This window comes from Triturus cristatus, chromosome 8 (genome assembly GCF_964204655.1).
Source record: "Triturus cristatus chromosome 8, aTriCri1.1, whole genome shotgun sequence".
Taxonomy (NCBI): domain Eukaryota; kingdom Metazoa; phylum Chordata; class Amphibia; order Caudata; family Salamandridae; genus Triturus; species Triturus cristatus.
In genome coordinates this window covers 249,716,815-249,733,659 of record NC_140591.1, presented here as the reverse complement: position 1 = coordinate 249,733,659, position 16,845 = coordinate 249,716,815, and the positions used below count along the sequence as shown (strand labels likewise).

Here is a 16,845-nt window from a genome sequence, read left to right as displayed (position 1 = left end):
CTCAACAGAATTCATAGATTAAAAAAATGTTCCCTTTACTTGTTAAACCTCTTCCTGGCTACGAAGAATTTTACAGGATGGATTGCTCCATTGAGGGATTTTAGCAAACAGACAGATGACGTAGCACTCTGGGTGTGTCTTGACTTGCATCTGGTGTAAGTTGTAAAGAGTGACTCATGCAGGTGACAGGTGGCCGCTCACAGGACTGTATAAAAGGGGGGCAGAGAGATGGCGAGGCAGAGAACCCGAAGAGACCTTTCACTGAGCAGAGGGAGGGCCAGGAGAAGAGAAGAATGAAGTCCCTGTCGCTGCTGCTGCTCCTGTGTGCGCTGCGCACATATGCGTTCCCTGCAGCGCCTGTAACCGATGAGAGTCAACAGCTGGCAGAGGTGAGTCCTGGGACAGACTTCAGTCCATGACTGAGCCCCGCAGAAATCCGGTCCGCATACAGCAAGAGTTAAAATCCCATAATAGAATGATTTGGTTCTGTGGTAAATGTTGTAGGGTGGTTTATTTTTCAAATTATCGACTCTTGAAAACAACATTTTGCAAGAAATGCTAAGTTCTGTTCTGCATGTTATAAATCATTTTTGTTTGGAGGTTTAATCCCTTAGTCTTGGAGGTTTGTCAGTTAATAAAATATGGATGAAGGGATATTTTAATGTACCAACCTGAAAGGTGAAGTAAACGTTGATTTGGCGCCTTTTTAGGGGGATACAGCGCTATATGAGTGCAGCATAATACAATTCTACTATTAGCAGAGTGTAAAAATACGAGAAACGAGAAAAATTCAAACTGAATGCAAAACCGTTTGTTTTGCTGCAGGTTTGTAAGTGCTCTCCGTGCCTGATTAGCAATGAAGTGGCACCAGAAGTTAAAGAGAACTAGGAAACATGGCCCGGGGTATATAAAAATGCCATAGCAGCAAACTGAGAGGCGGCTCCCAGCTGACTCCACTCATATTACAAGGAAGAGCAGAACATGCCTGTTGCCCCATGAAAGGAAGCAGGCATCACTTCATTACGGAAGGCAGAACACATTGTCAGGCATGAATCAAACATACCAAATATATTTAACATTGTTTCGTATGTCTACACCACATCATGTGCTGAGATGAAGCTAGTGTCTTGTACGCAGCATGGTAGCCTGGACACCAGTCACGAAAGGCTCAAGTGCAAACAGTGGGCTATCAAAAACTTCGTTGGAAATTTGCAAAAGACAAGTAAATTATGGCAACCCAGATTATCACTAGAGAAAACATCCTGGCCGCTGGTGGCTTGATACACAAAGGCCACTCTCCTCAACTTTGAAAGCTCGTGGGGGAATCTGTTTGGGTCTCTGTGCTACAGAACCCAAACAGAAATATACTATTAGGTTTAACTAGAGTCACAGGACTGAAGAGACTGAAGAACTAAGCAGGAACATGCCATTAGAACTGAATGCGAGTCACTAGCACACAGAACCCAGGAGGAATATACCAGTGACTTTATTGAAGGCCACTTAACTTTAGATTCCAGCAGGAATGCACTGTTGCACTTTAGCTGAGCTATAACCAGGGGTATTCTTGCTATATGGCACTAGCAGAAACATCCTAGGAGGCTTGGGAACAATTGAGTGGTTTTAGGACTGGGAGATTTGAGGCTTCTCCAGACCCATTTATCCCTGAAAACAGTCCTGAGAGAGCACCAGGAGGTTTTGTTAGAGGCATCTATATGGTTTACTGCTGCGGATAAATGATGCTCTTTGGTACCGTACTACAGCTTAAAGCATTGCAACATCCCCATGTGTTTATTCATCAGAACTACCTCTAAGGCTGGTGGCTTTTCAGCATTTTTATTTGGAAAATTGTTCTGTATAATGTTCATTGGTTGCCACACTACCCAGAGATGGTCACAAGCCTCGTTCACTGCATGCTAGGCTCGGTCACTGCAGTCCCTGTAGTAATAGGCAATTATTTGGGTGTTTTCCACTGCTGAATCTAGCTTCCTAGTCCAACCTTGGTGGTATCATCTTGAACATCGCTCCTTTCTGTTACCACTGTTCAGATACTGGTCTGCTTCTGACTGTACTTTGCTGAAAGACCTACAAACAGTGACTTTCTAAGTTGGAAGGAGACCCTTGCCTCAATCAGACATTGTTCTGTGGAGATAAGCGGCAGAAGTCGATACGGCTGCCTAGTCTGATGATGCACTGTGCACAAGTGCCGCAATCAGAGTATTTAAGCTCAGGTCTGCATCCCAGATAAGGCCAAGGTTCTCTTTTGTGACATACAATCTCAACCCACTGTCTCGCAAACATGTTTTCCATGAACCCTAGGCCCTCTGACACTGCAGAAATCTCTCCAATGAAAGACTAGAGAGACATCTTCTATGTAACAGTAGAAACTAAGTCATTCATCTTCAGAGAGTTCCATGATATGCCTCATTTAGATGTAAAGAAACACTTGTGGCAGTTGTGAGTTGCTGACATTCCTTTGTGTTTTTTGCAAACTAATTTACTAAATTGTTATTTGTATTAATTTCAGGAATATTTAAAGAAATTCTACAACCTCAATGAAGATGGAACACCTATTACGCGAAAAAAGCACAGCCCATTCTCTGAAAAACTTCAAGAAATGCAGGCGTTTTTTGGGCTGGAGGTGACGGGGAAGCTGGATTCCAACACACTGGAAATGATGCACAAGCCCCGCTGTGGAGTTGCTGATGCGGCCGAATACAGCCATTTTGGTGGCCGCCCTACCTGGAGAACAACATCTTTGACATACAGGTAACATGATAGAAAACGTTTTAGATGACAGTATATACTATTGTTCCCAATGCACACAGGCATCACTAATATTGCTGTTTTGTATTCTTTTATAAAAAAAGAATTTTGAACCACACCCCTGACATGGCTGAGGCTGATGTAGATAGAGCGATCCGGAGAGCCTTCCAAGTCTGGAGCGATGTGACCCCACTGACCTTCAGCCGGATCTACGAGGGGACGGCTGATATCCAGATCTCCTTTGGAGCAGGAGGTAAGGATGAATCGATGTGCTACAGTCATCTTCGGGAGATCTCCCTTGCTCCTCATTTTTCCTTAGCTTTCTATTCCTGCAGATTTTGCTAATTTGCCGTTTACTCTTTTAGTGCATGGTGATTTCTACCCATTTGATGGACCTCATGGAACTCTGGCCCATGCCTTTGCACCTGGGAATTCAATTGGTGGTGATGCGCACTTTGATGAAGATGAAACCTGGACCGCAGGGTCGGCCGGTAGGTGTTCAAATACATGATACCATTCTCTGAATCTCATTCAAGTGTCATGGAATGAGTGATACTTATGTGAGGGTTGTCATGAGTAACAAAATACAAAGGGAAAATCAACTCCAGATGAATAGGTCATTTTTAGTCAATGCCCCCTGGAGGAAATCATAAAGTGTTTTGCCAATTATAAAACAATTAACTTTGCTACCCACGTGCAGTTCACAGCGAATTGATAGACGTGTATCTTCAAATGACACTGCCTCGTTCCACATTATTGGATCTTATGTATACCCTGCCTCGCTTGTAAATGATCATAAATCAATAACTCGGGATCTACCCCGGTGTTCCATACTGCCATGATCTCCATCGAGCTCAAATAAATATCCATACAGTCATACTTTCATCATAGTGCCATCTTTGTTTTCACATTTACATTCTCTTTTGCATATTTGTTATTGCACTGCTTTCATATAAATCTTTCTTATAATAATAAATCAATTTGATTATATAAAGCAATTTAATCAGAGGAACAAAACTCTACCCTAAGTAAAGCATTTAAAAAACAAACCATTTTACTACTAAATAGATAAGGAATTGGTTGTGAATGAGTCTGCATTCCACATATAAAGTGCTTTCTTGGGCTACCGGCCTTTGTAATACTAAGGGTGCTAAACTAAGGTATGTGAAACTGATATAATCTCACTATGAATGGTAGGTGTGGGCGGTGTCTGAAGAAGCGATAAGTGGATTAAAGTTTTGAACAAATATTGATACTTTGGTTTATTTTTTTACTTTCTAATACATAAAACATTTTGTGTCTGAATGTTCCTACATGAGAGTATGGACTATGTAGTAGTTATCTGCAGAAAGAGATTTATTGAGCCAAGCTTTATTTCTTTATTTCAAAAACTGATAACGTCTTAAAGGTTATAATGTCTCGATTAGCATTATTTGACCATTGAATATTTTATTTAATACAGTAGACACTTTCACTGCTCACAGCGTAAGATCCCACATCCCCATTCTCATGTTTTCAATGTCAAAGTTATAACATTAGCTCACACAGTCTAATAATTTGAGGGAAACAACATATAAATTTTACATAAAATTATTTTGCACCATCCAAGGGAAGATACAAACATGACTTCAGCTTCAAAAGAGTTCAATAAAGCTAGAACATTATACATGGAAATACGTGGGGTCGGAGGCTTACGGGCTTCATCGTCTGTTTAAATTCCGAAGAGCTGATTTTGCTTAAGCCGGTTGGGATTGAAACCGGCTGGTCATTCCGGACGGCTTTCTACGGGCTCATGGAGCCCGTCCACCAGTCAGACGCTGGCCCATAAATCCAAAAGGGCAGCCTTTCGCCCTTGGGATTACTATACTTGGTCTCCGGTAGTCTTTCCATGCTGGGCTTTCCGACATGGAAAGTCTGTCGGAGAGCGAGTATGGGGACCTTTAGCAGGGCCCCCTTGCTTCTGCAGCCTCTGGTTGGGGGTCCAGGGTGCACCATATGTGCCCCCCTGTTAATCCCTTCACCCCGTGGCAGGCACCTTTAAGTTCCTGCCACAGGGTGAAGGATTAACACCACCTCCCATTTCCCTTAGGAAGCATGTACTACGGCCAGTTTATGGCCATATCTCATGCTCCCATAGGGAAATGTCGGAATGCGACTGAACAGTGTACGGTTGCATCCTAATCAGGCGGTAGGGACCAACAACCGGAGGTCAGTCAGTCTCGCTTCAGAGACGGTCCATCGTAATAGGCCCCATAATCTATAAAATGCACTTTTTGGGACTAAAGTTACATATTAAAAACAAATTACAATGATAATGCTGGATTAGATTCCCATTATATCTTTCAGGTGTAAACGTTTTCAAATATTACTTTAATTAGTCAGTCGAAACTGAAATTCTCCCTAAATTCCATACCAAGATCCCTCACATTCATTTATTTGTCTCCCTGTTAATTTTAGAATGTATACAAAATACTAATTAATATGCCCACTAGAAAGGTAATTAAACAAGAATTCAGGTGTTCAGGAAGTAACCTCAATGACCTTAGAACTTGTCTGCATAATACATTGACAGGTTGAGATAGTTCAGAGCTTGCCCATAAGCCCTGTTCACAATAGGGAGCACACACCATTACAAAAAAGCTCCTCTGTAGTAACTGTTAAAGTGGCATCATTTGGTCAACACTATTGTAGAGGGAGAGGAACTAGGCTGTACTTTTGCTCATCTTGTTAAACCCAGAACCCGACAGGCTTTAATGGTAATGTAGACCATAGTAGGGTCAGGAACAGTCTGGTATACCTCATAAAAATTGGTAGGCCTTCAAATATTCTGATAGGGTTTAGTAGTCCCTGGTAACACTGGTGGTATAATATATCCTTTAGGCTCTGGTAGTTCAGGTTATACTTGGCAGATCTCAGTGTGCCCATATAGACTCAGAAAAGCTCTGGTAGACTGTAGTGAAAATTGTTTTGCTTTGTTCCACAGGATACAACTTGTTCCTGGTCGCTGCCCATGAGTTTGGCCATTCATTAGGCTTGTCTCATTCTGGTGACCGCAGTGCTCTGATGTATCCGACCTACTCCTATACTGATCCAGCTCAATTCCGACTCCCCCAGGATGATGTCGATGGCATTCAAGCCCTGTATGGTAAGTTAACTTTACATGTTATGTTAATTTTCCTTCTACAATGTAAAAAGATGTATTTGCAAGAAAGGGTCAAGATGTTCTGTAAACTATTATGTTCTAGCAACTCATGTTGAATATGAGATTTAAAAGAAGGTGTCTTTTACATGCATAAGTTTATATTGCATATTATTTCACATTGATTTTGAAAGGCATTTTGTTTTCATTTTATTAGGAGGATCTCCTAACCCAGTTCCAACAATACCAGAAGATGCCACACCAACTACCACCGTATCAACTACCACCACAACTACCTCGTCTCCCATCAATCCATCCATCTGTGACCCAACTCTTGTTTTTGATGCCATCACCACGTTGCGTGGAGAAATCCTCTTTTTCAAGGACAGGTGAAGCAAAGAAAAAAAATTCTAGTTTTGGCTTTATGCATTATTGAGTAGGGCTGGAGAGGCTAGGTCAGGTCCAAAAATAATTGTGGCTCACTCAAAAAGCACAGACAACGACTATTTCCTTCATAGTGACATCTTTAGCATTAAAACATTTGCTGGAATTTCTAGTGTCACTTCTCTCAATATATATAATTATTTTCTATAAGCTGACATACCCTAAATAGTGTTGATTGTTTTACAGTGTAGAGAATTATTTTGATATGGCACTTAACTGATATGCTTTTATTTTTCCTAAACAGCTCCTTTTGGCGCAGAATTCCAACCGTAAAAGAGGTTTACAATTACCCAATCTCAACATTTTGGCCGTCTTTGCCATCTGGTATCCAGGCCGCCTATGAAAATCCAGAGACGGATGAGATTTTCCTCTTCAAAGGTATTTACAGTCAATAATCACTTCCACCATATTCTTGTTACCATGGCGAATCTTGGTCTGGAAAGGACCCACCGGTTTTAATGGCTGAAGATCACCAATAATCTAAACTTTGTCTGATTCAAGATTGAAAAATGTCCCCATCATTGTTGCTTCATGCGTTAACCCTTTGACTGCTCCTGCTGTAGTGAAGGTCACATTCCACCTATGATTCTCAATAACCCATAGTTTGCTCAGATCAAGGGTGTTCATTGAAGGTCCTTTGGATCCATATGTGCTTACATTTTCTGAATAATCCAATGAGATAAATGCCCAGGCAATCAACCTAAATGAAATACATTAAGTAGTCATTGTTTTTCTCTGTTGGAAAATCTGGCGCAATGGCCAGGCTTCACCTATTTTGGACCTTCCTGGCCTAGGTCATCCAACAACTTCTGGGTCATTGTTGGGTTGGCGTTGTTCCAGTGTTGTTACGTATGATGACCCATGCACAGGGGATGATTTCAACTTTATCAGAATATGATCATTTTGAGAATAGCATAATTTTGACTAAAGTGTAAACCCAGCTCTTTCTATAGTATTTAGAGGATGAGAATTCATCTATGATGTGAAAGGAAGGGACAAGCAATAATCCACTCCCCAACTTCTTAAAAAGAAAGATTGATAGCCTACATGACTTGAGAAGAGAAACAATGCAGAAGCACCATAGCAGTAAAGTTATAGTTGCCTGGAATGATCACCATTCATGAACTACAAGTTAGGGTGCACACAAGATGTTTACTCTCCACTGGGTGTATGCCGCTTAGTGCATCAGTCCGCAGTAGCTTTGACACACCTATAACCCCCAGCAGTTCATATGCTATGCTTCAATAAATCTGACCTTACCTTGAGCTGTTTAAACTTTTAAATGGACCATGCCATAACCCAAAAACTTGGGCCTTGGTTAGACAACTGTAATTAGGTGCATTAACCCTCTGGGTTATTTTATCACTTGTGTTACTATCTCTCACCTGTGTCTCAGATCTGACTGCGCACCCCACCCATGGAAATATACCATGGGCCTCCGCAGTCTTTGGGTGTGAACAGTGCACAGCATAATGACAGTACAAGAGGCCTGACCAATATCAAGTGCCTTAAAGTGTCTTTTGTCGCATGTTAGAGCAATACTTAATAACGTATTAATCAATTTGAGTGTGCGATATTCTGTCAAGTAATGTAATTTACATTTTAATATTAAACATTAACAAGGGGTCGAAAAAGGAACGTTTAAGATAGAAGTCCACGGATTTGCATTAAGCCTCTGTACTATGGGTGGATAATCACTCTATAATTTATTCGCATCACATAAAAAACAAATTCTTCTCATTTACTCCTTGATCCGTACACTGTGCCAGGACATTGCACCTGCAGTGGACCTGCAGAGCCTTTAAAAATAATGCTTCTAGAAAGAAATGTTAAAAACTGTCGGTGCAAAGTTATTGCCACAAGCCTGTCAGTGGAATGTAATTTCAGTGAAAAGTGTTGCATATATAGGAACAAGTGTACTAAGCAGTGGCTGAAAATGTAATTTATCGACTGAAAGCAGACGGAAAAGGGTTTTAACGACCTACTTCCATGTAGTTTACTATGTTTTCAAGGTTAATCGGGTCGTCATAAAGAATGCTAATAAAGAATCAGTTAAAGGCTGGCTAACGATTCTTTATTTTGTGTTCCCTGTAGCATCAAAATACTGGGCTCTTCAGGGATTTGACATTCTGCCCAATTACCCTAAAAGCATCTACAAACTTGGTTTCCCAAGGACCGTGAAGCACATCAACGCAGCCGTGCATCTGCAAAGCACACAGAAAACATACTTCTTTGTCGGAGAGCAGTACTGGAGGTGAGCATGCCAGATTGTGATGTTCTGATGACGTCATTCGGTACTTTCAGTACATTTCAGAGGTGCCCCTGGTGATTATGATGAAAAATTACCAACTGTATTTATTCATTTATAAATATGTGGAAACATTTAACATCACAACAAAGATGTTGCAGTGTTAGCAAGGCAGGACCCAGCAAGACAGATGTTGGTGGCTTTATAAACCAAGAGGTGGATGGGACAGAGTTTATGAGTTGGGCGTGAAACAAAGCTAAAGGAACATAAACAACATGAATGTTGAGGAAGGTGCTACTGAGTGGGAGAATGAGCTGGGGGGGTTTATGGCTCCTCACATTGGGTCCAATAGGACAATGAATAGGATGGTCTTGAATTGGAAGCCCTGTACAAAGACAGGGGTACCAAGGTGGAGTTGTGCGGCAAAGCATTTTGCAGATGAAGGGAAGGTGTTGCTAATATTGTTCAGAATGTGGGGAAGTGGCAAGTCGTCAAATGCTTTAAAACGGGGGTGTTTCATGCCTAATAAGGCAATTTGTGATATTGGCTTGAATATTAGGGGTGAAGATGGTAAAAGAGAATAACATTTATGTTTTTTCACAAATAATCCAAATGAATGAAATACAATTTAGCCAATACAGATGGTTAGAGAGAGAAGAGGAAAGGTACAATACCTGAGCTATGGGGAACAATTAAAGGAAGAGGGTGCATTGGCCAGATGATGGTTTCTCTGAAGGAACACAACCCAGGTGAAGCTCAACCCAAGGGAAACTGCTTTGGGCTGGTTAACATTTTCTAACACTTTCACTTCATGAAGTCTTAGGAAATTGACTTACAGATGAGCTAATCCCCCTCGGGTGGGGTGGCGGAGTAATGGGCTCCCTGCTCTTGTTTGGTATGGCCTTGTCCCAACGACCAATAGTTTTCCATATTTTAGCTGTAATTTAACATCCTAGTTCTACAGCAGATTCCCTGCTGCCCTTTCATTGACAAAGGTGTGGTACCTACCACCAGCACGGGTGATCTAGGGGTACTGTAGCAAACTTGTTGGAGCGCCTCAAGGCATGTTCTAAGGTACTTGAGGGCACTCAGTCTTGCACCATCAAGTTCAGCGGCACTACAGAGGTTATCTAATATTGCGCACCACATTGAGGAGCAGAAGACGCAGAAGCATTGCTTTAGGGCTGTGCAGTAGTTCCACAATATGGCTCCTGCAGTTCACAACATTCATGCATTTATCAGCACTGAACTTGCTGGTGGAGAGAAAGCTCAGTGTTGCTTTTGGGAGCTGCCAGCCACAGTAAATATCAGTGAATCTTTAATAGAAGTTCTAGCTGGTAAACTATGGCTCATAATTCTTCGGGGTGGTGAACTAGAACATAAAAAGATGAAACATAATATTGATGATGATAATGATAATAATAATAATAATAATAATGATATTGATAATATTAGTGTTAAAACATAATTGATGTGACTTGGTTTCACCAAACTGAAGATCTTAATTCCTCTTAAACTATTTCCTCCTACAGCTATGATGAATCCAGAAAGACCATGGACACAGACTCTCCACGACGGATCGAAGATGACTTTCCAGGGATTGGCAAGAAAGTTCATGCCGTATTCGAAGATAATGGTAAGGAGATCCCTTAGTTAAAGCATTGGACTGGTCGAACCTGTTACTGAAATATCAGAAGTGTTATTATACATTATAATTCAGCCATGTGAGGGCAGGGTGAAAAAGAAACTCCAAGGTCGGTTACAACACACCCAGGAAAGGAAACATGTTTGATTGCTGACTAAACAATGTGTGCCCTGTAACAGAGTACTAAACCAGAAGAAATTTACACCTTTTGCCTTTCTTGGCTAAGGTTATTGCCTCTTCCCATGTACTACAACCCAAAGTCATTATTACCATCTAAGCAGAGCCTAAGCACAATCCACTGTTTCCAAACACACTTACTGCTGTTTCTTAACGCCTAACTCTCTTAGGGGGAGATTTACAAGAAACTGACGCATCTGTACAGATGCGTCAATTTCCCTGAGCCTGTGTGAAAAACCTTTGCACCGCCATAGATGCGCAGTATTTACAATAATGCGCACTATGGCGCAAGAATTGACAGATGCACCGGAAATTCTGACGCATCTGTCGGCGGAAAAGTCACGCATTGCTGGAATCGTGTTGCAAGCATCACGCAACTTAGCAATGCGTGTTGCGGCCTATTCCCAATACACTGCGTCACTCCTTACACCTGCTTCAAGCAGGCGTAAGATTTTGATGCAGTGGCGTCCTAAAAGTCACGCACTGAAATCTTGTAGATTTCCCTGCGTCACTTTTACGAGGCTTTCCTGCCTGGGAACGCCTACCTTACATACATTATACCTGACGCAGGTATAATGTCATGCAGGACTTTACAACGTGACGCATCTCCCTAGATGCGTCACGTTGTAAATTTGCTGCATTTTTTACATCGCCGTTACGTCAGAAAAGTGACGCAACTGTACGCGAAAGTGTCGCAAGGCGCTTGTAAATCTGCCCCTTAGTCTTCAAGACAGGGTATAGTAAGGCTGCCAGCATATGGAGCTGAGTCAGTGATGTTCTCTCGGCTTTGAATACAGGTCTGCAGTGCCAAAGAGTTGACCTAACCACAGTGCCATGTTCAACCACATGAGCAGGCCCTGCCAAAAACACAATACCAAAGTTCTTCCGACATTGGAGGACAAACAACACTCATGCATTTTCTCTTCATCAGTGCAATGTCATCTCTAAGCACAACAGTTATATTACCATGTTTACTACTTGACAAGCTGCAGTGACACAAACAGGACAGGAGTTCAATTCTGGTCCTCACACACAACTTCAGATTACGACTCGCACAGGCCACATGACAGACACATGTTCTTCCATCCAAGCACTGCCACCAAGAAGCATGCCACAAGTCCAGAAATGCCCTTGGGTGCCTGTCAGAGCCACGTAGCACAATATAAATGTAACAAATACAACGCAAAACAATATTGTCTTGATATGGCTACTGTTACGTCTACTTACTTAGACAGTACTAAAAATGCAACGACAGCCCTGCAATATAATGTATAATGAAACAGTAAGACCAAGAATCAATTTCTTGACATGACAAAAGGGACCCTGCTGTTTTGCACTATTTACTAGGGTACTTATTAATGATCGGTTTTATTTTGAATCTTAAAATATGTTAATATTGTCAATTGAAGGGCAATTAGGAAATGTTGACGATAACCTCAGCAAAATGATGATGTTTCTTCTTGACCGATTCTATATTAAAGTAAATATTTTTCACAAACATTACACAATGCACTGATAGTCTTTCTTTTTATTTGCAGGTCTTTTGTATTTCTTCAGTGGACATAAGCAGTTTGAGTTCAACATGAAGTCTAAGAAGGTCACCCGAACTCTAAAGAACACCAGCTGGTTAGGGTGTTAAGATATCGTCAGAAAATAATTCACTAATGGAAGGAGAATGTCTTTTAAAAAGTGAAAAAAAGACTGATGTAGGAGTACTTTCGAAGCAGTACTGGTTCAACTTTAAAAAAAAGTTAGAATTCAATGCTGAAAACTTGGTTTATTTTTGTAATGCAGGACAAAATACTTATTAAGTGTATGTTTCCAAACTAATTTATTATATTTATTAGTCATATAACTTATTTATGTATTTGTTAAGAATTAATAAATTATTTTATGAGAACATATTTCTTATTACATCTTTTTGATGATATTTGTGATTTTAAACTATAGTATTAATCACTATGCACAAATAAGCAAAAATAATCACAAATCTCAAATGGGGTTGAAAAAGTAAATGCTAGTCTATGAGTGTTCTGTGAGTTGTGTGTGACTTCTAGTTTGAGGGACCAAATAGTGAGTTTAGTAGTTTGCCATTACTTGTCAGTGACAGATGTGAGACTGCTGTTGGGAGTGTGAGACTGCTACTGTGTGAGGGTTGTATGAGTAGTGTGGGGCTTCTGTCACTTGGCCCCCTGCTGTCACAGGGCTTGCTTGGCTAGTGGAGAGGAGATGCTGGTAACAGACTTACATTCTGGGACCTGTCCTCCATGCAGCATCAGCAACTCTAAATTCTCAGACAATTATCCCTTCCAGCCCCATTCATAAGTGTATCCAAATAACAGGATTACAAGAGAAAGGCAGGTTAGACGAGAGAAGCATTACCCATCTGAAAGGAAGGGAGAAGGACCTGCTCTTCCCTTAACAATGACCTCTTCCGGCTTACTAGCCCTTGGCAAAGACCTGCTCATAATCTCCCTCGCCTCACCTGCTTTGCTGAGAGAAGGCCCCTCTTCAAACTGCACTGTCTAGCCCTGCAGGCTACAAAGAGAGTATAATTAATCCTGCTAATATAGACAATGTACTTTTCTGCTAATGCACCTTCCACAAGAGTGCACTGCCCTGCAAACATAATGTTTCAAATTCCTCCTATGAAACTAGGCTAGCTAAACTGCAGTACTGTCTTTCTGTGGGTGTGGGCAGTAGGACGATTCTGACACCTACTACCTAGTGCTTTCACTAGTTGCCAGTGTCTCTCTGCTCAGTGTCACCATGTCACATCCCCCTTTCTGAATACAGAAGAGCACTATGTACATTTGCAATCTGGAGGTTCACAAAATAAAAACAGTTTAATTCCTGAAGGGCACTGAGCACAGGTACAAATTGGAGGTGCTAAAAATGAAAAAATACGCACAACAGGAGAGCCGCATTTAATGCCAACATTTTGGCACTCCCTTAGTCAGGTTTCACACAAATGAGAAAAATGTTGCATATCTGCCACACATTTCTGTCATCATGGTGACATGGTGGCCATATTAGATGAAGTGATTCCCTTCCAATACCATAGCCTGGGCTGTGGATCTCATGAGCTTCAGGAGTTGGATTGGTCCGCTGCATGATTTAGCCCGCCCAGTGGCTGCAGGATTGGGAGTGGCCTGAGATGTTATCAAGGGAAGAACAAGAATTAGCAATGCAATAGGGCTTGCATTTGCAAGATTTAGAGCTATTGGTGTTGTAAACGACAATGTGTTTTACCTATTGTTAGAAATGGGGGTCTCTAATTGGCAGGGGTATGCACCTTTGTCCAAGTAGGGACCCTTCTTTCTAGTCAGGGTAAGGGAGTTACACACTTTAGATAACCCCTGCTCACCCCCTTGGTAGCTTGGCAAGAGCAGACAGTCTTACCCCAAAGGCAACGTGTACAGTACACCATACCAGTTTAGAAAGATAAAGTATCCTTATCTAAACCAAACAAGACCAAAAACGATACAAATTAAATATACATGTATCAAGGTAACACTTTAAAACTGATTACTTCAAAAATAGAACTGTAGAAACCAAATAGCTCCACCTTGGGCTAATACGACATCGTGACAGGCACAAATCCAAAGTACGATGCCAACCGCGAGGTGCGCTGGCATGGAGTTACATGGACCCCCAAACAATAGTGCTGTGGAAAACAAAGTCAACAAGTGAAGCAAAGCATCATGGAGGTGAGATGTCGGTGCCGAGGTGAAGTCGGTTCCCTTCTGCCATGGGGAGGTGAGGCGTTGAGCCCACAAGGAGGCAAAATGTAAAATCCAGGAAGTTAGGGGGCAGCGGCAGTGAGGCATTCGGTTCCAGTAAGGCAATGTAATGTTGAAGAGGTTGTAAAGTCACCCTCGTCGGTTATTGGCTCCACGATAAAGTGATGCTGGTGGTGATGACGTCGGTGCGAGCGCTAGCGTCTGGGACCAATAACTGCAGGCGCCGAAGGGCTTCAGAGCTTTGGTGCAGGTGGGGTGGTGCATTGTGCCCTTCCCGAGTGGTGCCCCTAGCCTCGGTGCAGGTAGAGGCATCACTGGCGGCATCGCTGACAGCATTGGAGTTGTTTTTCTTGCTTTGCAGCACCAAACACACAATTCTCAGGGCCCATGAACTGGAATTGATGCCCCTTTGAATACAGAAGAGTCCAGATGCTGGTCAGTGGGTGCAGGTGAAGTGATTGTGGCCCTGAGACTTCAGAACAGGAGGCAAGCATACACAAGCCATGGTGATTCTTCTTCAAGCGGGTTCACAGCAATGTTCCAGTCTTTGTCCTCCCTTTGACAGAAGCAGCAACTGCAGACTAACCCAGCAAAACAACACCTCAAAGAGGTAGTACTCCTCCTTACAGCTCTCCTGCTCTTTTCCTTGGCAGAGGTTCCTCTTGAGTCCAGAAATGATCTAATTCACTGGGGTTTAAAGTTCAATACTTATAGTCCATCTTCTCCTTGTTCTCTTTGTGGCCAGAGTCTCTGAGCCCAGTCAAAACCAGTTCTGTCTTCTCTGGTGCAGCATTACCACAAACAGCAGAGGCACACAGACTGGTTAAACAAGAAAATGCCTACTTTCTAAAAGTGGCATTTTCAAACACGAAATTTAAAAACCGTCTCTCTAAAAAATGTGCTATTAAATTCTGAGTTCAGAGAGCCTAAATACCTTTTCTTTATCTTGTCCCAATGGAAATTTATACTTGTAAGATGTTACAACGTAACCCCCATGTTGGCCGATGGGACTGATATCCTTACAATAATGAAAAACGAATTAGGCAGTATTTCACTAAGGGAAGGTTGAGGCGTGGCAAGTGGGTGCATATGCCAGGTCCACATAGCAGTTTAAAACTGCGCGTGCAACACTGCAGTGGCAGGTCTGAGATACTTTTACAGGGCTACTCATATGGGTGGCACAATCAGTGCTGCAGGCCCACTACCAACATTTGATTTTCAGGCCTTTGGCACCCACAGTGGCCTGTACTAGGGACTTACCAGTAAATCAAATATGCCAATCATGAATAACCAATCATAGTAATAATTTATGATACACAATAGCTCAGCACCTACCTAAAAGTCAATGTGTAACAACAAAAAAATAATGCAGTGCAACTTCTAGAATACTAATCAAGCATGAAATGATCTCCCAAATGAATGAATCAAATCTTCAAATTCTTGTGCGAAATTATTTTCCTTTTTTATTTCTTTCAAAAGAAAATAATTTCTCACAAGAATTTGAAGATTTGATTCATTCATTTGGGAGATCATTTCATGCTTCATTAGTATTCTAGAAGTTGCACTGCATTCTTTTTTGTTGTTACACATTGACTTTTAGGTAGGTGCTGAGCTATTGTGTATCTTGTGTTTTTAGTCATCCAAATTAGTGGGAACTAGGAGGGTCAAATTTTCAGCTCTTAGCACTACCGTCTTTGCCCGATTTCTCAAAATTTAAGACTTACTGGTGCAGGCCTTGTGTGCCCTGACCTTCTATCTTGTGCTATATAATAATAATTTATACAGGGAGCACGTGCACTTTGACACTGATCAGTTGTGGTAAAGTGCCCAAAGCATCTAAGCCAGGAAAAACTGTAAAAAATACAGGAGGTAGAGGCAAAAAAGTCAGAGGAAACCACGCCAAGAATGCCTAGTCTAACACCTATGTGTTTTGTTTTTGATTGGAGTGGATGTATGTGGTGTGGGGTGAAATTATGTCTGTTGCATTGGAATTGTTAGTTGTGGATTTGTGTGGGGTGGAATTGTATGGAGTGTAATGTATTTGTGCTGTGGAATTATGTGGTATGGTGAATAGATAGGGGTGAGAGCTTCATCGAATAGATAGAAAGGAAGATAGAGAGCGATAGGTAGTTTATGAATAACGTGGTGAAAGAATTTCAGAGAGAGGAGCAGAAAGAGTGTGAGAGAAAGATGGGGGTAGCTGGACACAGACTCACACAGAGGGAGTGCTTCTGTACGCAGAAGACACCTTAAGAAGAGGAGGAGAGTGAAGGGAAGTGGCGTGGATTTAGTGGGGGATAGTATTAAGTGCATTGTTTTGAGGTAAGGTGTGGTGTATTGGAGTTTATTGGAGTGTGACGGATTGTATTGGAGTTGTTTGAATTGGTGGTGTACTGTACTACATTATGTAGAACATGGTACATAAACAATGTTGCTAAAAGAAAAGGGTTGAATGCAGTCATATTTTAGGATATAAAAATAATATAAACACTCTTAGTTTTACAGAGGTGTGCTCTCTTTGGTTGCACCCCACATTTGGCACCGTGGCTGCTTTGTATTTCTTCCTTTTGTGCTAAAGAAATATATAAAGAAGGAGGTCTACTAAAAGTGTCAGTAGTGGATGCAAATCCGTATAAGTGCTATTGGCTGATAGGCTAGCAGAGCGAGTAAATGCTTCCCGCTGAGG

At 41.7% G+C, this 16,845-nt stretch overlaps 1 protein-coding gene across 1 annotated transcript; it reads left to right on the top strand.

Annotated features, from left to right (window-relative positions):
• The first annotated feature begins 257 nt into the window (after window positions 1-257).
• LOC146801926 (matrix metalloproteinase-18-like) lies at window positions 258-12,316 on the top strand. The gene is made up of 10 exons (XM_085624070.1): window positions 258-389; window positions 2,525-2,766; window positions 2,868-3,016; window positions 3,129-3,254; window positions 5,747-5,908; window positions 6,120-6,291; window positions 6,591-6,724; window positions 8,441-8,600; window positions 10,127-10,230; window positions 11,955-12,316. The coding sequence occupies exons 1-10, from the start codon at window positions 294-296 to the stop codon at window positions 12,053-12,055; spliced, it is 1,446 nt and encodes a 481-aa protein (XP_085480196.1). The 5' UTR covers window positions 258-293; the 3' UTR covers window positions 12,056-12,316.
• The last annotated feature ends 4,529 nt before the right edge of the window (window positions 12,317-16,845 follow it).